Source organism: Mirounga leonina, unplaced genomic scaffold (genome assembly GCF_011800145.1).
Source record: "Mirounga leonina isolate KUSES-001 unplaced genomic scaffold, KU_Mleo_1.0 Mir_175, whole genome shotgun sequence".
Lineage (NCBI taxonomy): Eukaryota > Metazoa > Chordata > Mammalia > Carnivora > Phocidae > Mirounga > Mirounga leonina.
In genome coordinates, this window is record NW_023270453.1 from 25,675,302 (window position 1) to 25,699,393 (window position 24,092).

The 24,092-nt window shown below is 46.5% G+C and overlaps 1 protein-coding gene across 1 annotated transcript; it reads left to right on the forward strand.

The window, feature by feature from the left end:
• The first annotated feature begins 19,973 nt into the window (after positions 1 to 19,973).
• LOC118021809 (40S ribosomal protein SA-like) lies at positions 19,974 to 21,023 on the forward strand. The gene has a single exon (XM_035022225.1). It carries the CDS (start codon positions 20,067 to 20,069, stop codon positions 20,706 to 20,708), a length of 642 nt encoding a protein of 213 aa, XP_034878116.1. The 5' UTR covers positions 19,974 to 20,066; the 3' UTR covers positions 20,709 to 21,023.
• Positions 21,024 to 24,092: the final 3,069 nt, after the last annotated feature.

The window sequence follows — 24,092 nt, forward strand, 5'->3', positions numbered from 1 at the left end:
CAGAGCCCAAGCCCTCTCCAGCTTCTGCCACTTAATTAGCTGTGTGAACCTTCATTGAAGCACATAGTAAATGCTCAGTTAACTGTGGTTTCGCTTTTCTGGCATGATATTTTAGGAGGTCCTGGCATTTTCTCTGTAGCTGCATCAGGGTTAGCATTGCCAGATGTGGTCTGCTCAATATCCTCATGACCAAGTGGCATATCTAAGGACTATAGTTCTCAGTGTATCCCCACATAATGGGAAACACTCTGCAGTGTTCCAGTGACATGGGAGGCTGGAAGGGTGTTTAAGTGGGAATGACATGAACCAACTTATACCTGAAGACAATTCCAGTGGTATGGAATAGAGGATGAGGAGAAGGAGAGAAGATAATTGAGTCAGGGAGGCCTTGGTGGAAGCCAGTGCAGTGAAAGTGATCTGAATTCAGGCATGAGCACTGGGGATGCACCTCACAGGTGGCAGCATCTCATAGGTAGGGCAGTACAGCTTGGTAGCTGATTGGATGGACAGGTGGAAATACAGGGCTGGCTTTTGCAGAAATGGAGAGAGGAGGGTTAGGGGCCACCTGGATAGAGCTGGAAAACTTCAGATTGCATGGGGACAGAGGTCAGGTGAGGCTGGGACCAGGGTGGTACCTGTGGGGTGGGGTGAGGAGAAACAACTGACTCCTGATGAGAGAGGTCCAAAAGATGGGCTTCTCCAGTCTCCCGGATCCTGATCTGCCAGTAAGAAGGTGCTGGCTTCATTCTGTGACCTCTTCATGGGTGGGTTTGTGTGTGGGGTGGTAGCAGAGGGAATAGGAACATGCCAAGGAAATGCCTCGTTCACCCTCAGGGTTTGCAAGAGAAAGTCTCATGTGTGCTGCAACCTCCTGCCTGAGGTCCTGGGGTTTGTGTGATGCCTTCTCCCCCACAGGGTCAGGAACACTGAGAAGCACTGTGGTCTAGGGAATGTCACAGTGGCCTTGGATGCGGGGGTTCCAGGGTTCACACCTGGAGCTGCCTTCTTGTTTAAGTTGTGCAACCTTGGGTGAGTCACTTAACCTTCCTGAGTCCAGTTTACTAGCCCATTAGTTGAGGATTGTAGCTCCCCCTTTCTAGAAACAGGTAACATCATTACTTCCATCTTCTGGATGAAGGAATTCAGGGATTAGGAATTCAGTATCTTGTCCAAAGTCACATGGCTCACAAGTGGAAGAAAGATGGTTTGGATGCTGGCAGTCAGACTCCAGAGCCTGTCTACGATAAAGAATAGCTACATAAACTTGGCCACCTAGGCCAGTTCTCCAGTGTCTAAACTTTGACAAAGTCCACAATGGACTGGATTGAAGAGTCCTGTAAAATCAGCCTCCCTCATTTATATTACAGATATAGACTCTGAGGCTCAGGGAGGTTAAGTAACTTTCCCAGAGTCACACAGAAAATCAGCCAGAGTCCTGCCTTGAACCCAATTGTACCTGATCCTCATTGTGGCTCTTCTTCTGCTTTCTGGCCCCGGCCTGCAGAGGGTCATTTTGCTGAATCCTGTTAACTCTTCCTTTCCAAGTTCATACTCTGTGCCATTGGGCCATGGGCCCAGGGTGTCCCCTGATGCTGCCCTGACTGATGTGAAACCCGGTTTTCCGTGGCTGCATATTGATGCCTTAGACAACAGCCTAGTGTTTCAGAGGAGTCTGCATGTTACAAAAAAGGGCAGCAGGTGTTATTTGGGCTAAATTGACCTTGAAATTGATTTCTTTATTTTATGACTTACTGAGAGGAGATTAATACTTTTTTTTTTTCCTGCAGTCTGAAACAATTTACATGGTAATAGAAGGCATAGTCAGTCAAATAAATTGCTGGAAGTGGTCGTGTTCCAAGGGAAAAAAAATACAGAGCTTACTCACATTGATTTCTTTGCCCTGGGGAGAAGCAGAGATTTTAACATCTGGGAATAGGGAGCTAAATTTTATCTCTCATTTTAAAAGCAGAGGACTGAAGAGCTTAATCTGACATTTACACGAAATTCTCTAAGTTGGGGGAAACAAGGGAGCTGAGTTCCTTGCTGAAGGTTATGGGCATTTTCTCAGAAGGACTCTGTGTGGTTTGATCTGGGGGGTGGCAGGTAGGTACCAGACGACATTTTCAGAAGATGGGCCTTGGAAATTTGGCTGCCTCACTGCCTTGCTGCTGGGCACTGACAGGGAATGGTGGTGGTGGGAGGCTGGTGACATAAACTCTACCTAGACCCAGGTGGAATTGCCAAGGAACCATGTGAGTGGAGACCCTGCTTCCAGATTTCTGGGCCTTGCCATGCGGCTGTCCTACCCAGAGGTGGAATTCGAGTTCAGCTGGTGCATCAGTATGCATGTATGGCTAGTGTTTCTCACTGTGTTGGGATGGGTTTGAGACTGCACCTCTTGACTCAGCAGGAAAATTCAGTGCTCCATTAGTACTGTCTGCCTTGGGAACACAAGGGGCAAGTGTAGTCTGTGTGCCACATACTTGAATTTCCAAGTAAAAACCAGCATTTCTCATTCAGACCATACTGACAGGGCTCTTGTCCTCCAAAGCAACTCCAAGTCATTTACCACATAATGTGGGCTAAATTTTTTTCAGAAAATGTCAAGAAGTGAATCTCTACCCAAAGGGCTCTGCTATAGTATTGCCATATGTTATTCCATTAAATTATTTTCTTTTCAAAATAAAAATTTTTCATTAAAAATACATGCCCAGAATATACAAGAGTCAGAAGCATAAAATCCCCACTTCCCTACTATTCCATTCTGCTCAGCCAACTAAGTCCTATTTCCAAAATTAGCCATTTATTTTTACCAGTTTCTTATCTATCTTCCAGAGATTTCAGTGCATACACTCTATATGCATATAATCTTAAAACAAAGAACAGATTGTGGCATACTCTATGAACCACTCTGCATTTTACTGTTTTTCTCTATCATTCCATATCTAGCTGCCTCATTATCTTTACTAAGGATTTCTGGATGCACCATGCCTGATTTAGTTGGTCTCTGAATAATGGAAATTTATGTTGCTCCCAATATTTTGTAATTAAAAACAGTGCTTCAGTGCCTATCTTTGGCATTGGTCATTTTCTACATGTGCAGATATTCCAAGAAATGGAATTGCTAGTTCAAATATTACCAAGTTTTAAAATGTTGACCAATGTGTACTTGCACTGCATATTAGAACATAGTTTTCCACACTGACCAGCTCGCTACCTGGCTCAACCTTTGCCTTTACCAATCTCAGTAAAAAATAATACATTGCCTTAATTTGCATTTCTTTTATTATGGATGAAGTCAAGGATTTTTTAACGTGTGCAACAGACGTTTGCATCACCATCTGCTTTGTGAGCTATGCGTTTCCCTTGCTTGAATTTTTCCTTCGACTTCTTTTGGTGTTTTCTTATTATTTGAGGGAGCTCTTTATAAATGTAGGAAACTACCCCTTTGTTCAGTGAGTTATTTATATATTTTTTTATCTTGTCCTTTGTCTTATATTTTATGGTCTTATTTTTCACACAGAAAACTTTATTTGAAATTTTTATTCATTTTTTATGGCTTTTATTTATTTGTTTTTTAAAACTGTGCTCTTTTTTCTTTTCTTTTTTTTTTTAAGATTTTATTTATTTATGTGACGGAGAGAGAGAGCACAAGCAGGGGGAGCCACAGAAGGAGAAGCAGGCTCCCCGTTCAACACAGGGCTTGATCCCAGGACCCTGGGATCATGAGCTGAGCCGAAGGCAGACACTTAACCAACTGAGCCACCCAGTTGCCCATTTTTATGGCTTTTAGCTTTGTGTCATAATTAGAAAGGTCTTCAGCATTCTGAGATGATAAAAATCCACACGATATGATTATGGTAGGCCCTCTAGTTGGTTCACACATTGAGGAGATACTCTGATTTTTTGCCTTGGCAAATGCAGCCTCCACAGCATGGTGGAGATACCTCTTGTCTGTGATCACCTAGAGTCCACGATCCGGCCTGGTGGGCTCTTCAAATTTCCCTGTTTCTTTCAGCATACAGACTTCTCCAGGAGTGTCACACCCCTGTGGTCAGGACATTTTGGGGTACAGTGGGCCCAAGATGCTTGGCAGACATTTAAAGAGCTTTCCCCACCTGTCTTTCCCAAGTGGGGTCCCTGCAGGTCTTACTAGTTCCATCCATGGGAACCCACCATGCCCCCAACCCACAGCACAATTTCTGTTCATTAGCTGTAGTCTTGGCCTTCTGTTAATTTGAAGGATAAACCCTTTAAAGGTCATTTTTATGTAAAGAATGTGACTTTCTAATGCTTTCTATCATGTTCTTTGGGAGCTCCCACCAGTTCACATTAAATCCCCTGGAGGATAATGCCAGATGGCCCTATGGGGCTCTCTGGCTTGGTCATTGTTTAAACTGGCTCAGTCCTCACTGTTGGTGATCCATGTCCCAGCTTTTGAAATCTGTAAACCAAGACACAAGAATTCCAAGGGCAGGGATGAGGCCCAGGGAAGGGATCAGTTGTACTTGGGACAAAGGGAAAAGAGGTGGGCAGCAACTGTGGGTTGCTTAGGGTGGTGCTAGTCTGTGACCTGGGAATGAGAGATTGTCAGATCTTCTCTTTCCTAATGAAAAATTTTCATGAGGATGGACCAGTTTGAGTCAAAAGATGTGGAGGTTTATTGTAAGGACTCAAGGAGACAAGTGAGGCTTTTTCTGGAAACCAGAACAAAGTCAGACAACCACTCCCTCTCCTCTCTTTGAGAGATGTTATCTCTTATCTGTTTCTGGCTTAGATTCTACATATGTGCTTGTCACTGTCTTCAAGGTAAGGATGGAAACAAGCACAGGGGACTAGGTGTGGAGTCAGCTGCTTTGTTCAGGATAATACAGGGACTGTGTTAAAAAGGGTGAGGGCTGCTAATCCAAACAGGTGTGTACACAATTACAGGGTAAAAAAGGTCTATAGGTGTCAGAAAAAATCTTCTGAGGAGAGTGGACCGAGTTGGTGCCATCCCCACCTCTCAGGAGTGAAGGCTCCCGACTAATTAACATGAGGTGGAAGTACCACAAGGAGGGATAGTCAGCTAGGTAGGAGCCTGGGCTGCTGGCTGGTGGGAGGGGGGTGGGAAGTGAGGAAGGGGCAAAGAGAAGGAGGGAAGTCTCTACAGGGGCAGCTGGATAGGAATTCCTCGGGTGGCAAGGTTCCCATGTAAGATCATATTTGAGTGTCTTTCCATATTTGAGTCTCTTTCCAGGCCCCGGGACTCTCATCAGTGTGGTAGGAATGGCTCACCTGGGGCCTCCCTTCTCCTTTGTTCTAGTCTGCTTCCTCTAGAAGGCTTAGTTTTGGCTTGACCCAAACTTCACCTTCCCAGGGTAGTGGTTGCTATGAAGCCAGCACTGGCTTTGAATACAAGTGCTTCGGACCCCTGGAGCCCAAAGACCGTCTCCATGTGTCTTGGTCCTTATTCCTGAGAGAGTCCATGGTTGGTGCTGCTTGGGGCAGGCGTGTATCACTAGACCGGGTGGAAGTAGGCCAGGGGATGGGTCCTGGCACAGTCATGGGCCTGGGTCCCCTTCAAAGGACAACCCCTCAGTAGACAAGCACCCCAGGGGATCTGTAACACTTGGACCTTGTCAGTTGGGTGAGATCTGCTATGGGCCTGAACTCCTCATTCAAGTGTAGTTTTTAGTTGGCTCATATATAAAATGGGGCCAAGAAGGAAGGGAGAAAAAAGCAATTCTCAGGCCAGAGACATTTATCAAAGGCGGAGTAGTGCATCTGTCTGCAAAATCATACCTTTGGCAACATCTTTCTCCTTCTCTCCCCTCCCGGGTTGCTGCTTTAGGCAGTCTCTGGAAGGAGGACCATGATTTGTGCTTATATCCCTCCCTCCTTTCCTCCCTTCTTCCTTCCCTCCCTCCCTTCCTCCCTCAACTCATTAATCATTTCAGTAAACTGAGGGGGTAGCATGGGGATGGGGGACCATCCTCCACATAGAGGAAGGAGGGATACAAGCACCATTTTGATCTCCTGGTCGCCGGGTTTTTCCATGACCAGTGTCTATGGCAAAACTGCAAAAAAGGGAAATACCAAGAGGTGTTTGTCTTGTTGGTGTAAGTGAACTATTGACAGAACTCTGTGCATGGGTCTGAGTAACTTGTGGCTACTGCTGGAGAGTAGGCAGCTTCTTTGCTCTGTTTCTCTCTCTTCCTGTCTTTCTTCCTCTGTCTCTTTGTATCTCTAGGTCTCTGTCTATATCTCTGTCTCCCTCGCTCATGCATGAATGCACATACAACTTTCTCTCTGCCCAGGAGGTTGAAGAGGTGACTCCAGGTCGAACCCCAGTGACTTTCAGTTAATGGCAATTTGGAGCTTTAGGCACTGCTGCCACTTTTGAGGTGGAGGCAGCTCCCCAAAGTTGGGTGGCGACTGACTGTCACAGGCTCTTGTATGCTGTGCCTCACGGAGAAGTGGATAAAGGCCTCAGAGGGAGAATATAACAGCACGATGACAATCCATCTGTTCACATGTGAGCCCAAGCCCTGGCTCTCCTGCACCCTTGCTGGGTACTTTGGACAGGTTCTCAGCCTTTTTGTGCATCTGCAACTGTAACATGGGGCTGAGATTGAGACCTACTTTTGATATCCTTGTGAGGGTTAAAGAACAAAGTACACAAAGAGCGCGAAGCGCACAGCAGTGCATGCGCTCCAGGAAGCTATTGCCGGGGTGAAGCAGTGGAAGGTCAACCTGCACCTGCCACAGGACACCTGGGTGTGGACCTTGGGGCTTGGGTGGAGTATGCACACTCGGAGAAGAGTCTAGACCAGTGCTGCCTAATAGAGGCATCAGGAGGGCCACACATGTAATTTAAAATTTTCTAGTAGCCACATTAAAAAGTAGAAAGAAACAGATTAAATTAATTGCAATATATTTTATTTCAAATATTCATAGTATATTTATGTATTTAAATAGAACACTTTATTTTTATATGCTGTTAAATATCACTTTAACATGAATCAATATAAAATAATAATATATTAATATGAATGAGATTTTATAGTCATTTTATGTTTTTCATGAGTGCCTTCAAAATCCAGCAGGTAATGTATACTTAGAGCACATTGCAGCTCAGATTAGTCTGATGTGCCTAGTGGCTGCTGTATGGGGCAATGCAGGTCTAGACCCCTCCAGGAGGGGGGCGGAGAGAGGGAGAGAAAGTCCTGTGAGTAAATGTGGCGAGAGACCGGGGGTCATGCTAAACCGGATTCCTCCAAGTTGGAACTTTGTCTTCAACGTGGGTTCCCCCACCTGTTTCTGTTTTTGTTTTTACCAGGACGACAAATGTGAGAACTCTGCCCTCCTCTCTAGGGCCAGGAACAGTCCAGAAGACTCAGTAAGTAGAAGCATTTTGCTGAACGGATTAGACTGAGAAACTACTTTTGCCTCCTTTTCAGCCTCCTTGGTCTCCATCATCAATCACCAGGACTGGTTTTTACCTGAAACTGATCTTGCTGGAGGAGTAACTGGGTTTGAGGGGAATAAGTGTTCCTGGGCACCCGCAGAATTTCTATTAGGAAGCACGTGGGGCCAGAGTCTCAGCCCGTGGTACCTGATATGAAAGCTGAGCACCTCCCTCGGAGAAGGGCCGGGCCTACTTGGGGGATAGGTCTGGGGGAATAGCGACTGGTAGAGGGGCCATGGGCTGGTCTCTTGGCTTCTTGGTGTGGAGACGGACCCCGCAGTGGTGGGAAAATGGAAGGAAGTTTAACATCATTTTATTGTTCCCATGATAGAGACAGGAATGCTTATGAGTGCCTGAAGCCCCACATCATGGTGTGGGATTTGGGTCATTCGGGCAAAGGACTGTGGACGGTGCTAGATGTGAATTCCTGGGCCCCCTGCACGTGTCACCCAGGTGTACACAGGCAGTGATGCTCCCTGCACTTAGGGTTCCAGGAACACCCCTGCTTGTCCTCTCTGGGGTATGGGAACGGTGTGGTGTAGTTCTAAAGTGTGTTCTGTGACTATGAGATGATCTCAAGGGGCACATAGACCTCTGTTGTTGCTGCTTTGTATTAGTCACGATGTGTTTGGTCTCATGAGTATCTTTATAGCAAGCAATACTGGCTTTCCATTTATGGTAGCAACATGAAAATTTTTTTGAAAATATTTTTTGAAGATGGGAGTTGACTTAGAAAAGAGTACAAAGAGTTTGGAGGTAATATGTAGATATGGCAAGACATTTGTGGCAGGGATAAGAAAATGGCTGAGAGTAAATTCTTCAATCAAAAGATGTTCACGTGACCTTGGGCAGCATCCATGTGTGCCTTATGTTTGGTGCGCTCCCAGTCTATGCTGATACTTGGTGCAGACTGGACAGTCAAAGGGCCCACTCCTTGGCTTCTGTCTGTTCCCCCAAAATGACTTTTGAAGCTGGGTTTTTATCATAAACTCATTGCCGAATCACCTGAAAGAAGTGTTCACCTGTGATGCTAAATGGAGGAGGAAGAAGATGAAAAATGATGAGAAGTGACAGTCACACAACTGGCTTTCTTGTCCCACTGTACATCTGACCAAGTGTTTCCTCTCGGTTCTGAGTCAGTCCCCTCAATGACCCCATCAGGTAAGTGCTGTTTCTGTCTTCATTTTGTGGATGAGGAAACTGAAACTCAAGGAAAGAACGTGCCCAAGGTCACACAGCCTGGCCTCCCCCTCTGGCCGATGGTGTCACTGGGGCACAACCATAACTCCACAGCACATATGTGTAATAGTCTTCCCATTTTGTAGATGGGGAAATGATTGATGGATCAGGAAAGTGGATTTTATGTCTTGGCACATAAAAAAGTTCCCTGGACCTTAGTGGTTTAAAAGGACAAACATTATCTCACAGTTTCTGTGGGTCAGGAATCTGGGAGTGGCTAAAATGGGTGGTTTTGGCTCAAGGTCTCTCATTAACTTGCGCTGTCTTCATCCGCCGGCTTGAGTGGGGCTGGGGAATCTACTTCCAGGCTGGTGCGCTTATGTTGTTTCTGGCGGGTGGCTTTAGCTCCTCTGTGGACCTCCCCATAAAGTTGCTTGAGTGTTCTCAGGACATGGCTCCCTAGGAGGGAGAGAGAGCAAGGCAGAATCCATGATGCCTTTTATGACCTCTCCTCAGAATTCATGTGCTGTCACCTCTGCCATATTCTGTCCCTCATGCAAACCAACGCTGATGAAATTGTGGAAGAGGGCTACACATGAGTAGATACCCGGAGGAGGGATTGTTGGGGGCTGTTTTGGAGGCTGGCTAGCACACTTTGGATCATCTTAGAATAACCATGTCTTATAGTTGTACACAGGATTCTTGTAACCTCACACCAAGTCTATGAAAAGAAAACCTAAAGATACCAAACCCACTTTGCGTGGGAAAATGAAGCATGGAACAAGGAAATGACTCACCAGAGTCTTGAAGTTGGCCTTGCTATGCTGGAACTTTTAAAGAGAAGGATGGAAAAGTGGGGAGAAAACCCTCCGCTTTAATGCTCATTGCCCACAATAGGACCAAAGGTGGCTTGAGATCTCTCCATTTGTCAGGATCTTAGAAGAGCACCCTCTTGATTTTCAGCTTTGTTGGATTGGGTTAGCTGTTCCCTGGTCCTGAGCCCCACCTCATTAAAGCTGATGGGTTCTCTCTACTGGAAGCAAAGATGCGCTCCTGTTAGTTTCCCCACTGGAAGCTGAGGAACTTTAGAGGTTTTCTGAGGTCAACAACCCTAACCCACTCTTTCTTCTCCACCTCTGACCTTCACAGTGCTGCTAGTCTGGGTCCTTCTGGCTGGAATCCATGGGTCAGCTTCCCAGCCTAACGTGTCATAGGTAGGAGCAGTCATTTTTGTGACTTCTGTTGGTGGCAGCATGTGGTGACCAACAATTCTGGATGGCAGCCTGTCTCACAGGTTTCAAAGCGTGAAACATGTTCACTCTTTGATGCAGTAGTCACACTTGTAGGAATTTACACCTTGGGGATGAATGGACGAGTATGAGAAACTGTGTTTGTATATTTGTTGAAGGATGATTGTGTTAGCAAAAAATAATAATAAAGATGCAGCCTCAATATCCATCAATAAGGAATTGTTTAAGTAAATTACATGCATCCATAAAGTCCAATCCAAGCTGCTGCTAGAATTTCGTCGTGAGGATTTATGTTTATGAACTTGGAAAGATGCTCATGACATATTGTTGAGTGAGAAATACAGCATATATCATATGATTCCAATTATGTGCAATTATATTCATATATCTCCCTTTCTCTGAATGCAGAGAGAGGTGTCAGAAAGGCAGATGGGGAATTCAACTAAATTGGTGGTTTTACATTTTTCTTTGGACTCTTCCAGTTTTATTTCTTTTTTACAGTGAGTGGTTATTCTCCTTGATAGTAGTAGTAATAATAATAATGTTGGTAATGACTATTTATAAAACTAGGCAGTGAGTCTTGGGCTGTTAAGTGAGGGTACCCAGGGCAGCTGATGGTATTTTATTACAGTTTTATTCTTAATTGACATAGAAATGCTGCAGTCCCCTTGGAAGAGTGAAAATGAGGCTCACAAGACTGAAGTAGGGTCTGGAGGCAGACTTTTTGGTCCTTGGCTGCTCCAGGGGCCAGGAAACCTTTGGCCTTGGCATCTCACCACCATTTCCATTCGCCACTCACGGCCCTGCCCTGTGCTGCCACCCAGCTCCCTCGGTCCTGACCTCCAGCTTTCCACTTGGGTACCACCTCCCAGAAAGGTCCTATGCTGGATACAACAGGTGCCATTCTCTGGCATCCAGGATCCAGGACATAATGACAATGATAGCTAGCACTATTGGGCACCTAGGAAGTACCTGGCATTGTGCGGTTTCAAATGCATTATCTCTTCTACACCCCAGAGTTGCCCAATGAAGGAAGAACTGTTCCTACCCCCATTTCTGCAGCTGAGGGACAGGCTCATAATCTCATAGCTAATGAGTGGTGTTGCTGGAACTCAATCTGGTTTTGACTGTTTCCTGAGCTGGGTTGCACTGAGGATAAGGCCACCCGGTTTTGTTTAGTGGTGCAAGGAACATATCTGGGAACATTTTAGATGTGGGGTTGATTCTGGAATCAGCAGGTAAGATGAAAATGATACCCGGTCAAAGTTACCTGTTAAAGATAACTAGACGATGCCAGGTTGGAGGCCTTTCTTCCCCTTGATACATCTCAGACAGCCGCCCTTTCTTTGAATATTAGAACAAATTGAGGTCTTTGCTTAGGTGCCACATGAAATGGTTGTGTTGAGGTGACATGGTGGAGGCATGACATACACTTCTCTTTAAATATTGGGGTCATCTGTGGCCAAATGGTCGCATGACAGGGGACACTTAGGAAATGAAACCGAGTGAGAAACTGGCAGACTCACACTCCATTCTGGGGTTCACTCTGGAAAAAATGTGTCCTAAAGTGGATGGAGGTGACCCTGCCCATGTGAAGAACGCTGCTACTCTCATTTTTTCTCTCTTGATTCTCCTGGAGACCTAGTACAGCTAAGTGGCAGAGGCCAAGTTTCTACTTTGGTCTGCTTCATTCCAGAGCTGTATTTCCTAACCTCTCTACTCTTTTGTAGCAGAAATACACCGTATTCCCTTTCTTGTGCTGTACCAAAAATTGCCAGAAACTTAGTTTAAAGCAACACCTATTTATTATGTCAGCTAACAAGTGTCAAGGGTCTGGGAATGCATGGCTGGGTCCTCTGATCAGGCTCTCACAAGGCTGCAGTCAAGGTGTCATCCAGGGCTGGGGTCTCATCTGGAGCTTGGGTCCCCTTCTGAGCTCAAGTGGTTGTCGGAAGAATTCAGTTCCTTGCAGTTGTAGGATGGAGGCCCTCTGCTCATAGAAGCTGCCTGCAATTCCCTGCCACATAGCCCTCTTCCGAGGCAGCTCACATCCTGGCAGCTTACTTTCTCAAGGCCATCAGGGAGTCTCTCCTGGGCAGGCTAGCAAGATGGAGTCTTACATATATATGTCCTAATATAATCACATGCATGGCATTCCATCACATTTTCTATCAGTTAGAGGTGAGTCATGGGTCCTGCCCCTACTCTAGTGGAGGGATGATCTATGGCATAAACCTGGGTCTGTCCACCCCAGATACTTGTTCATGAAAATCCTGAGACAAATCCAACTTCCTCCTTGTGTTGGGACCAAGTGCTCTGCTCCATCATCTTTCCGATCAGCATCCTCCTCTTCCTCCCCCTGTAAAGGGCTCATAGCTCCCCCAGGCACCAGCCTCCACAGCAGTGCAGGACTCTCCAGCCTCCCTGACCCCCAGCCATCTGGGTGTCCTCCTCCCCATGTCTATTCTGTGGGACACTCCCTGCAGCAGCCTCCATAGCAAATGAATATTTAATGGAATGCTGCCACCTTTTGGAATTTAGCAAAAGTGATCCCTGTTGTTTAGAGGGATGGATGTGAAGGTCTAGGAAGAAAACACAGTCCTGTTCCCTTGTACACACCCCCACGCATGCACACGCAATCACCCAGCCTTTATTTCCGCTGGTGATCGACTAAGATTTGATGCCGGATTCCGGAAGAAAAAAAAAAAAAAGAAAAGGAGCCAGTTTCTTCTTGAGGCAGGTTTTTTCTTCATTTATGCTCTGGTTCATAGTCACTGTGAGTGCTGACAGGCCTGTGCCGTTTCACACTCTAAGAGGCAGCAGAGTGTATGAGCAGGAGCCTTGGTGCATTGGGCTGGATTTCGTCCCTGGCTCTGCCTCCAGCCCTCCAAGGATTTCAGCTTCCTTATCTACCTTCCAAATGTAGGTCTACCAAGCTCTTCCAGCTCTCAACCCCCTGATCCCAGGTTGCGATGTCTGTAACCAGGTATGGGAAATAGGTAAGACCGCATTTATAGATGCCAATCAAATAGGAGTGGTGCTAAGGCCATTTCTGTCCTCAGCAGGAGAGACTGGCACCATTAATTATTAATGATTAATAATTAGGGGACAGTGGCAGCATGGGTGCCATCCCAATGCCAGGTATCTCATGGGGACTCACAGAAGCCAACACAGAGCTGCCTCCTGCCCTGCCTCCCCTGATGCTTCCCTTCCTGTGTATTCAAGGACGTTGCTATCCTCCCATCCCCCAGCATCCTTTACATTTCCCTAGCTTACTCCCAGTTTGAAGTCACTAAAGTTTGTCCATTCTCCCCTTGGCATATCCCTAGCAGACCCACTACTCTGGTTCACGCCCTTGTTATGGCACATCTGGATTATATAACTACCTGTGACCAGTCCTTTGCTTTGGCTTTTCCCTCTTCAATTGATCAGCCTCACATGTTTGACCATGACTCTCCTTTTGAGCATGCTTCAGTAGCTCCATGTGATGTGAGAATAGAGTGCAAACTCCTCTGATTGCAAACTTGGCATTTGGCCCCCATCTTGCCATTCCTCTAGCCTTGGTCCTCCTGTTGCCATGCACCATATTCCCTGACTGTGGACCCTTGCACAGGTTATTCCCTCTGCTTGACTCACTGCCCACCCTCCCAATCTAAGTTCCTAACCATCCGTCAAGATCCATTGGAAAAGCCTTGTTCAAAAATTCTCCTAAGTCCTTCCATTGCATTGAATTTCTCCATCCACTGGATGCCCTCTGCCCTCCATTCCTCCTTCACCTCCTTCTTCCTCACCTCCCCTTGTCATCTATCCCTCTTTCATTCCCCTTCCCTTAAACTTTGCTGCAGTCACTGTTAAGAGTCAAAAGATACAAAAATGAAGTAGACTCACATCCTGCCCTTAAAGGGCTTGCAGTGAATGAGGGAATGAAAACAATGAATAAAAAGAAACCCATAATTGAGGCATAATCTGATTGCTCCTTAGTGGAAACAATACAAAATTCACTGGTGGTACGAATAGATGATCAGAGAAGGCTCCATGGAGGAAGTGACACTTAGAGTCTTGATGGGCAAGGAGGATCCTCAACACCAGTTGCGGGGGCCAGGGGTACTAGGGACCACCATGGGCATGGACTTCAGTCTGATTCAAATTCTAGAGGAGGGCATGTTGGAGAAACAGGCATGCCTCGGTGCTTCATGATGGACACAAGTCGAGGTTTTGATGTGATTGATGTGGGGCCACAGAAGGGTTTTAAGCTGGTGATTGTCTCGATCCGATTTGCATTTTAGATCTCCGTGGGACCTGACTTAGGAGCTGAGTGACTGGAGGAAGCCTTAGTCCCTCTTGGGCATTTTTCACTCCTCCATCCCACCAGAGCAGGCCTCCGGAGCAGAGGGGTCACCAGCTCGGCACCCAGGCTTCTAGGCACGCTCTGCTTCTCATTGCTAATATGCCTTTCTAAAGCGTCTGCTCGGCAGAAAACCAAGTGTGTGGACGAGATAACAGCATTAAGAGCAGAAGGACAAAGCTGATACTCGGGGCAGTGAGACATGGAGGCTCAAATTCTTTCCCTTCAAAATGTCACACATGATTTTGGCCACGTGATCCTGATTAAAGCAAGCCAGGCTTGCTAGGATGAAATGCTAAGTGGTGCTTGCGACCTCAGGCACAGGGAGTGCAGAGGTCTGCTGCTCTGATGAGCATCCCTGCCATTTCTCCCCACCGTTTTCTGCCAGATAAAAGAGGGAAATCTATTTAGCGATTTTTCCAAATCCCTGAGGATGGTTGTGCCCCCTGGAGACACAGTGATACTGACAGGTTTCCAATGTTAGATCCAACTTCAGGTTGGGATTGAGGGTCTTGTATTCTCCCCACCTCCTGAAGGAGTGTCTAAAATACAGTGGGCACTCAATAAATACTTGTTAACAAAATTAATGAGTGAGTGAAAGAGTCAGTCTCATTGATTTCGAGCACCCCAAAAGGCTTCTCTGTGCCTCTTCCAAAGTCAGTATGTTACCTCCCCCCAACTACCCTCCTCACTTTTGTCTCCAAAGATTGATTTTGCTCATTCATGAACTTGATGTAAACCCCAACAATAAAAGTGCATCTGCCTTCTTCTCTTCAGCAGCATCCCCAGGACGTCCAGCTATGTTGCTGCATGTATCAGTAGTTGCTCCTTTTTAAATTGTTGAATTTAAACTGTTGAATCCTGTTTCATTGATTATACCATCATTCTCTGGAATTGTTGATGAGCATTTGGGTTGTTTTCAGTTTGGGGGTATGTGTGCTCTTGTACCCATTGTTTGGTGGACAGATGCACCCATTTCTCTTGGGACTATGCCACGGGATACATTCAGTCACATGATAGACACACGTTTAGTCTTAGTAGATGCTACCCCAAAATTTTCCGAAGCAGTTGTACAGATTACCACTCCCACAACCAATGAATATGAATCTCCCTTGCATGCCCTTTAAATGCATATGTTGTGAGTTGTCACAATACCCCAGAGGGGCAGGTGTGGTTATTGCCACCCCCAGTTCAGAGGGGCACACCGAGTGTCTGCTAACTCGGTGAAGGCTATATAGGTAGTCAGTGATGGTGGGAGCCTGAAGCAGGGGTGCCTGCAGGATGGCAGCAGGTCTTAGGCACTGTATACCATGGATTGTGAGCAAGCAACTCTGTCGTGGAAATCCCAGAGGGCAGTGTGGTGGAGTGTTTATGTGAACCTCACTTGTGAACCAGAATGCAGACATTGACCCCCAGCTCTGCCACTTCCTTCTTGTGTAACCCCGGGCAAGCAGCTGGACCTCTCTGTGCCACACTTTTCATGTTTGTAAAATGGAGTTGATAAATCAGGTTGTTGTGAGGATTAAATGAGTTAACATAGGTAGAGCCTTAGGGGTGGGCACTAAGGAAAGGTTAACTCATTAGTATTCAGCTCTGCCCAGTTTGAGTGCTGGACTTAGCTCCTTGGGGAGGAGGGCTGCCTCTCGGCCAGCTCTAATAGTTGTCAGATAGGCTACATGATTCTCCACCCCTTACCCCCCCCCCCCAGAAGGGAGCTGTCTCCTCATGAAATCTGGAATCTAATTTTGAGCCCCAATCATCGGTTTCACAAAGCCTGCTGGGGTGCAGCCTGACTGGTCCCTTCTGAAATGAGTCTCTGCTCTTTACTGCCCCTAATAAGAAATGTGGTCTGTTTGCTCAGGGTTTTACCCTTTATAGAAATGGTCAGATTTCTTTCTTCTCCACATCTCCATTCCGTAAATCCATGCCAAATATTGATGTTTGATGACTACAAATATCACACATAGCTTTTAATCAAGAGAGACGGAGGGAAGATAAGGGGAGTAAATACGTCTCTGTAAGGTAGTTCAATATTCTCTGTAACGATTTTGCTAAGAAATAAAATGAGTGGAGGGGAGGAGGTAGGGCTCTGTGATGTGTGTCAAGATGGGCTGGACCACCTGGAACATGCTGGACCATGCCTGGGCCCGCACTCCCAGCCCATGGTTTGGATTTAAGTTAGATGTTCATTACCCGGATCGGTAGATGCTATCTCATTTTACAGAAAGGAGAGATGTATTTTAAAGTGAATTTCCAATATGCCATCAGTCTATCCCATTACAAGCAAAATACATTGAGCCAAATTCTGTCATCTGTTGTCGCTTGCCTGAGATGGGAGTAGAATGTAATTGCCAACCATTGCCAGCTCTAGAGAGATGTCAGCCTGCTGGAGGCCGAGGGGAGGTCAGCCTCTAGACTTTTGCCCATCAATGTTGTATTTCCCTCACATGGGGACAAAGGGCAATAGTATGATCCTGGAAGGTTGGTAGGTGTCAAGCACTGAGAGATACTTGGCCTAGTTACTCCAGGCCAGAGCTTGGTCAAACCAAGTGAGACCTCTCGATCCAAATCCAAACCCCACCCATAAGGAGGCCCCCCAACAGCTCACTGTTACCCCAGCACCATCCTAGTGCCTGTGTGTTGTAGGAGCTCAGACCATTCTACTGGAATGAGTGAGTGAATGAATGAATGAATTGGTGGGCCTCCTTCTCCACCAGCATCATTGTTGCTGTTTTGTTCAGCTTCTACTTTGGCATTTCTTATCCCTCAATAGCCTTTTGCTTTGTATTTTGATAATCTCAACTTTTTCTAATTGACAAAGATGATCAATCTCAGAAACCAATGTCAACAAAAACCAGTGACCTACCCATCCATTCACCCATCCATTCATCCACTCATTCAACCATACATATCTATCAATCCATCCATTCATTCATCCATCCAATATTGTGCACCCACCATGGGCCAGGCCCCGTGTAACTGCTGAGGCTGTAGTAGTAAGCCAAGACACACCTGGCTTATCTTCCTAGAGCCTACAGTCCAGTGGGGAGACAGAGATTAAGCATACTAGAGGATAATCATACTAGAGGATATCTATAAACAGAGATGAGTGCTCCATAAGGAGGAACATGGCTCTGGGACAGCCTATTACAGTGAAACCTGGTCCAGATGGTGGGTATGTCTGAGATTTCCCCAGGAGGACACTCATGAGCTGAGGTCTTGTGGCAAGGGCAGGGAGTAGAGGATTCCACACAGAGGGGGCAGTGTGTGTAAAGGTCCAGTGGCCAGATCATTTCCAGGTACTCTCATAGGTCATCGAGAGTGGCTGGAACTCAGAAAGGGATGGTGGGGTATTCTAGATGAAGTCAAAAGTGTTGACAACATCAGCCCACATTGGAATTCCAAGCCATGGGGAGGACATTGGTCTTTTTCTCAAAGGAATGGAAGGTTTTGAAAGGTTTTACAAGAGGTGATCTGATTTGCATTTTGTGAAGATCCCTCTGGCTCCTTTGAGGAACCTTGGCTGCAGTGCGGGGGAGGGGGAATCTCAGAGTCCACGAGATGGAAAACAGCTGGTGGCGTGGCAGTGGTCTGCCTTCCTCAGGCTTGGGCAGCATCTCCACCTGTCATCCAGGTGGATTTCCTTCAAAAGTCTCAGAATACCCACAGGCTCACTGTACATTTGCATTTGCACAATTGAAGATGGGTTCCCCAACATAAGCCTTTCAGGTTCTTGGCAGAGGGAATGTCAATAGACATATTTTTGTACAAGGGCTGCAGCATGACCCCCATCCCATCCCATGCATACAGGGATCTTCTGCTTACTTTCATATCTGCCAAGCCTGCTGATGGAGCCATGTCACAGCTCAGGATATGACTCCCGGAAACTGAGGTTAAATTGTCTAAAGACCGGGGGGGAATGAGGGATGGTGCAAATGAGGAGATTTTCATTCTTAGATGTCTGTGAGCTGCCAGTGACACCAGAATGTCACATCCAGTTCATGGGACCAGTTTGGACTATCGTTTTGTGGGAGGAAACCATTCAGTACCAGGGCCATACTGGTCTTGTGGAACTGTGTTGATGGGGCTGGGATCCATAATCATGTGGTGGCATTGGGAGAGTATTTGGTACCAGGTGCTTCTTTACATATCTCCAAGTTAGAATTCTTGCCTTATATTTATTTTACGCCCCAAATCAAAGTAGATGGGGTCATTTTTTCCCAGGTGTCATCAGACAACTGGATTCATGGATGGGCATCTGAAATCCTTCTTTCTGATCCCTTTTTCTCCTCTCCCCCCCCTGCAGGATTCCAGGATCCCATCAGCTCCCCAAAATTCCCCCTTCAAGGGGGCTATGGGAGGGAATGTCAACCCCTGTAGGAACTGTGAGAAGCAAGTTCAGCCTTTTTTACACTAAGATTGGCCACCTCTTTTGAAAAATTCTTGTATGTTCTCATGCCTACCAGGTCTCTTTTCTATCTTATCAAAGATTCTCTCTTGGGTTGGGAATTGGAGGTCAGAAAGGAAACTCTATTCTGTTACATGCAGCCTGGGAGTTACATTTTTTTTTTTTTCAACAACTGGAACTGCAGATGTCTTTAAACCAGAAGAAAGCAAATTTGGGCATGGGTTAAAAACAAACTCCATCTCCCTCCAGGTCTCCCTTGGGGACTGTGCAGGAGGGCTCTGGACAGTTGGGGGTGAATTTTCAGTGCAACTTTCACCTTTCTGGTTTTGCTGCCTGAGTCCACAGGGATTTCATAAATATTATGTTGCTCAATTTTGGTTCAATGGCATGGAGTCATTCCAATGTGTTCTAATTACTCAGACATAAATGATTTCTGGTGCACTTTAAATGATTTCAGATGCACTTTTGTCTATCAGGCTGCTGATTTATAACTCCCTGGGACTTTGATGTTGTGCTTCATTGATTTCTTTTAAGGCTCTTCAGAGGTATATTTATTATAGATGATACATTTCCCTGTTCATTCGCTCCATAATTCTGAAACACTCTCATTTTCCACTTGTCAACACTCCATCCCTACCCCCTGCACTTATGCTGTCCCAATAGCAAGAAGACACATTTACTGAGTGCTTGCTGAATGCAGAACCAGGTACTAGATGCTATGGGTGAGTGGAGATACACAAATTAAATACACATTCACATTTCTTCCAGTGGCATCCTTATCATTTAGACAAAGGGACAGCACGCACATAGATTCATTGATGTGACAGGAGAGAGAGAACACAGGGAGGCCCGTTAGTCCATGAGCTGTGAAAGATGCTTGAAAGAGAAGAGAGATGAGAGATGGGTGGGGTCAAAACTTTGTGTCCAGATCCCTGCAGTGATGGTCCATGGGAGTGGTGCTTGGCCAAGACAGCTGGCTATGGTCCTGAGGATGTGGTGGGAGTCCCAGCTTAGTCCTGTTTTCATGGGTCTCCATCTTGCCATGCAATGGTCTCTTGAGCCTTAGTTTTCTCATCTGTAAAATGGAACACATCCAATCTTGTTGGTTAGGCTCTATGGATTGGGCACTTTGAATGTACTAGGCAGGGGCAGATCGATGTTGTGTGGGACCTGAAGCTTCATAAGTTTTGGGAGGCTTTTAGAAAACCCCAGATTCTGAATGCCTGGCTAGGTCTCTGCCCCACAGTGGAGCCCACTAGAGTTAGTGCTGTGGTCTTCAATGGTTTTTAAGCACTGGACTTGTTTTCTTCCCAAATTATTTGTTGCATGGATGTCTGGTGTGTAAGACAGATAATAGCTTTCCGAGCTACTCAGGGAAGGGTCCATACGGCGTTGTTTTGCGTTTCCGTCGTAACTTAAAGGGAAACTTTCACAATGTCCGGAGCCCTTGATGTCCTGCAAATGAAGGAGGAGGATGTCCTCAAATTCCTTGCAGCAGGAACCCACTTAGGTGGCACCAACCTTGACTTTCAAATGGAACAGTACATCTACAAAAGGAAAAGTGATGGTATCTACATCATAAATCTGAAGAGAACCTGGGAGAAGCTTCTGCTGGCAGCTCGTGCCATTGTTGCCATTGAAAACCCAGCTGATGTCAGTGTCATATCGTCCAGGAATACTGGCCAGCGAGCTGTGCTGAAATTTGCTGCTGCTACCGGAGCCACTCCTATTGCCGGCCGCTTCAGTCCTGGAACCTTCACTAACCAGATCCAGGCAGCCTTCCGGGAGCCGAGACTGCTGGTGGTTACTGATGCCAGGGCTGACCACCAGCCTCTTACAGAGGCGTCCTATGTTAACCTGCCTACCATTGCTCTGTGTAACACAGACTCTCCTCTGCGCTACATGGACATTGCCATCCCTTGCAACAACAAGGGAGCTCACTCAGTGGGTCTGATGTGGTGGATGCTGGCCAGGGAAGTTCTGCGCATGCGTGGTACCATTTCCCGAGAACACCCGTGGGAGGTCATGCCTGATCTCTACTTCTACAGAGATCCTGAAGAGATTGAAAAGGAATAGCAGGCCGCTGCTGAAAAGGCTGTGACCAAGGAGGAATTTCAGGGTGAATGGACGGCTCCAGCTCCTGAGTTCACTGCTACTCAGCCTGAAGTTGCAGACTGGTCTGAAGGCGTGCAGGTGCCCTCGGTGCCTATTCAGCAGTTCCCTACTGAAGACTGGAGCGCCCAGCCGGCCACTGAAGACTGGTCTGCAGCTCCCACTGCTCAGGCCACTGAATGGGTAGGAACAACCACTGAGTGGTCTTAAGCCGGTCTTCCACAAAGGCAAACAAAATGGAAATAGAAATGGAAAAGGTTGACGGAAAATAAACAGTTTGTAAAAGTCGAAAAAAAAAAAAGACATAATAGTGGAGCTTCTGTGATTGGGAACCTTTTCTTTCTCCCTGGGACTGGGGCCTGAGGCATCTTCAGAAAATGTGTTCTGTAACTGGTCTTGATAGGGAGGCAGGATCTGAACTCAGCCCTCCTCCCCATTCCCCACTCTGGATGTTTCTTTGGGATTGCCTGAAAGACTAGCCCTGTGTTGAGAGGGACAGCGTGGCCCCACTTTATGGGCAGTTCTTGCCACCACAGGCTGATCCCAGGTCTCCCAGGCTGGCTTCAGGCATCTTTCAGTGACAGGATACTTTTCTTCCCTGAAGTGCAAGCCTCAGGTTCCAGCCGCTGAGAACCAGGGGAAGGGACAATGAGGAGTATGCGCCACCTAGTGACCATTTCCAGGAGCTGTCACTCTCAGAACCGTCTGGGGAGGAATCTATCTCTGGGCAAGGTTGAGTCTGGGGATGTTGTTCCGCAAGGTCCTGAAGCCGCTTTTTGAGAGGGTGTGGCTCAGATCTGCATCTTGCTGCCTTAGAGCAGGAGTAACTCTTGTCAGACTGCCCTTGATTCTCCTGTGGAGACTCTGCCATTGTGAATATGGGCTCCCAGAGAAGTAACTGCCTCCCTTTTTCTTCTTCCCTTCACCATCATGGTCCCCCCTCCCCTTTCTGGTTCTACTTCTTCCCTCCCTTCCTCCTCCCCCTCATATCCTTCTCTTTGGTGTCCCCCCCTCCTCCCTCTCCCCTCCCTGCCTCTTCTCTTCTTTCTCCCTCCTCCCACCACCCCTACTAGCCCCTTCTTGTCCTCTTGCTCCAGATCCTTCCCATCTCCTTCCTCCCTTCTTCCTTCCCTCTCCTCTTCTCCTTACTTTGGCTCAGCCAGCCTTCTTTTAACTAATAGATCTTTTGGGGGTTCTGTATTGGTCCAGGTGCAAGCAGGGCAGTTGCTGAGTTAGAGGTAGGCCATGAGTCCCAGCTGTGGATGGTAAGAGGTTGAGATGGCTTGCCTTCCTTTCTTCCTTCCTCCATGCATTTGTGCATGCATGCATGTATGCATTCATTCGCTTTTTCATGAGTGCATGCACAGATTCAATAAGTACATTTTGAGGCAAACTATGTGTCAAGCATTGACAGACTCCATTCTGGCTTTAACCCCTGGGCACTTAGCACACACCATTCCTCTCTATTATCTTCCTGGAAAGTTCCAACTCACTTTCAAGACCCAGTCAAACATTGCCCTGCAGACTAAATTGTGAGCCTCATCCCCTTACCCATTAGACCTGGGGTCTTTGGAGAGCTTTTCCTTCAGTCTCCTTAAAGCCCAGCCCACAGGTTCCCAGCACTCGAACTCAGCCTTACATTGAGTCAAAACCCCTGAAGCTGGTTTTTGTCTGCCCCGGAACTCTGTGTTCTTCAGTGAGTATGCTTGTTCCTCTCCCAGAGGGTATCCTGTACACAAAGCATCCCTAGAAATCCAGAAATCTTAGCACTAACAACATGAGAAAGGCCGATGGAAATGTTTTCTGTATTCTTGGGTTCTACTAATCACATTCTAATAAGTTTTCTTTATTCCTAGGGATTGAGTAAAAATAAGTTGTTTCCGAGGACTTTATCCTGGATGTCTTGTCTTGTGTTTTGGTTTTACTTTGTTTCTCTTCCTCTGTATTCCCAAGTTAATGCTGGGAAGGGGGAAGGTAGGTTTGTAGTTATGTTTGTTATTACAGAGTACGGTGAGATAGCCTATTATAAAATGGAGAGAAAGGATGATGGGAATGTCTACACTTTGGCTGCAACATCTTACAGGGTTATCTTCAGCATTGTGGAAGGTACCACTCTCAACTGAGGCTATCATCCAAACTCTCAGTGTCTAAGCTCTGGTATGCACTAGGTACTCAATAAATGGCTGGCAATTTAAGAAAAAATCGAGATTTAACTTACATACTATAAAGTACAAATCTTAATGTACAGGCCCATGAATTTGTACATATGCATACTTCCTGGATGCCATTAGCCAGATCAAGAAACAAAACATTTTCACACCTCAAAGTTTCCCCTGTGCCCCCTGCAGCCAGAACCACCCCTACCCAGAGCCCCCACCACTCCACTCACTTCCTCCTTAGATCAGTTATATCTGCTTTGGAACTTCATAAAAATGGAATCCTGACAGACTCCACTCAACGTCATGCCCATGAACATCATCCATGTTGCAAATGGCTGACAGATTCGCACTTGGGTATTGAACGAATTGTCCACATGTTGGCCTTCTCATATGGGTTGAGTTGAAGCCTGCTTAGGAGGTTGAATCAGGATAGTTTCAGTTGAAGAGCTTCTTCTTACCTTTAACATGGATTTTGCTGAGTCCTAGCACTCGTGTGTGTTGGATCCAACACTCAGTTTCCCATTGCTGCCAGGCAGGATCATGGGTCCCAAGAACCCAGTGTGGGACGTTGGGTCACCAGTGGACACTAGCTCCTCCATTTACTTGTTCCACATGATTTCAGGGAGTCTGGGCTATTTAGAAGGCATCTAGCTGTCACCTGTGGACAGGACATGATGTCTAATATATTTGTAGTCACTGTACGTCTTACCTGAGTGGCATCTGTGCAGGAGCCTCATGAGGAATTTGACTGGTTTATGAACCATCCCAAGGGGTCACCTGTGAGGCCTTAGCTCTGAGGCTGTGTTCATTCATGGAAAATGCTGTTGGCCCACTGAGGAGTCTGCAGGATGCCCAGTGACATGCCTTCCAGACTGCTGCTGTAAACACTAGGGTGAGGTTACCACCGGGAACAGATGGCCTAAATTCCTGGACAGGAAATACCCACAGGGGGACATGTTCAACATGAGATTAACAGGCTCTAGAGGGGAGGCTCAGGGACCTGGGGCTTGGACTAGATTGCTATTCGAGGTAAGCTCTTGATTTCATGACCTCATCTCTTGCCCCAACCCCGAGACTTCACTCACAATCCAGGTTGTTAACACTGAGAGATCTTATCCTGTTAGCCTTTCACTTGAAAGAAATTGGATTGAAAATCTCGCCAGACTGCCTCCGGACAGAGCTTTTCCAT

Coding starts and splice junctions, on each gene's coding strand:
- LOC118021809 (XM_035022225.1), top strand. CDS start 20,067: ATGTCCGGAGCCCTTGATGTCCTGCAAATGAAGGAGGAGGATGTCCTC.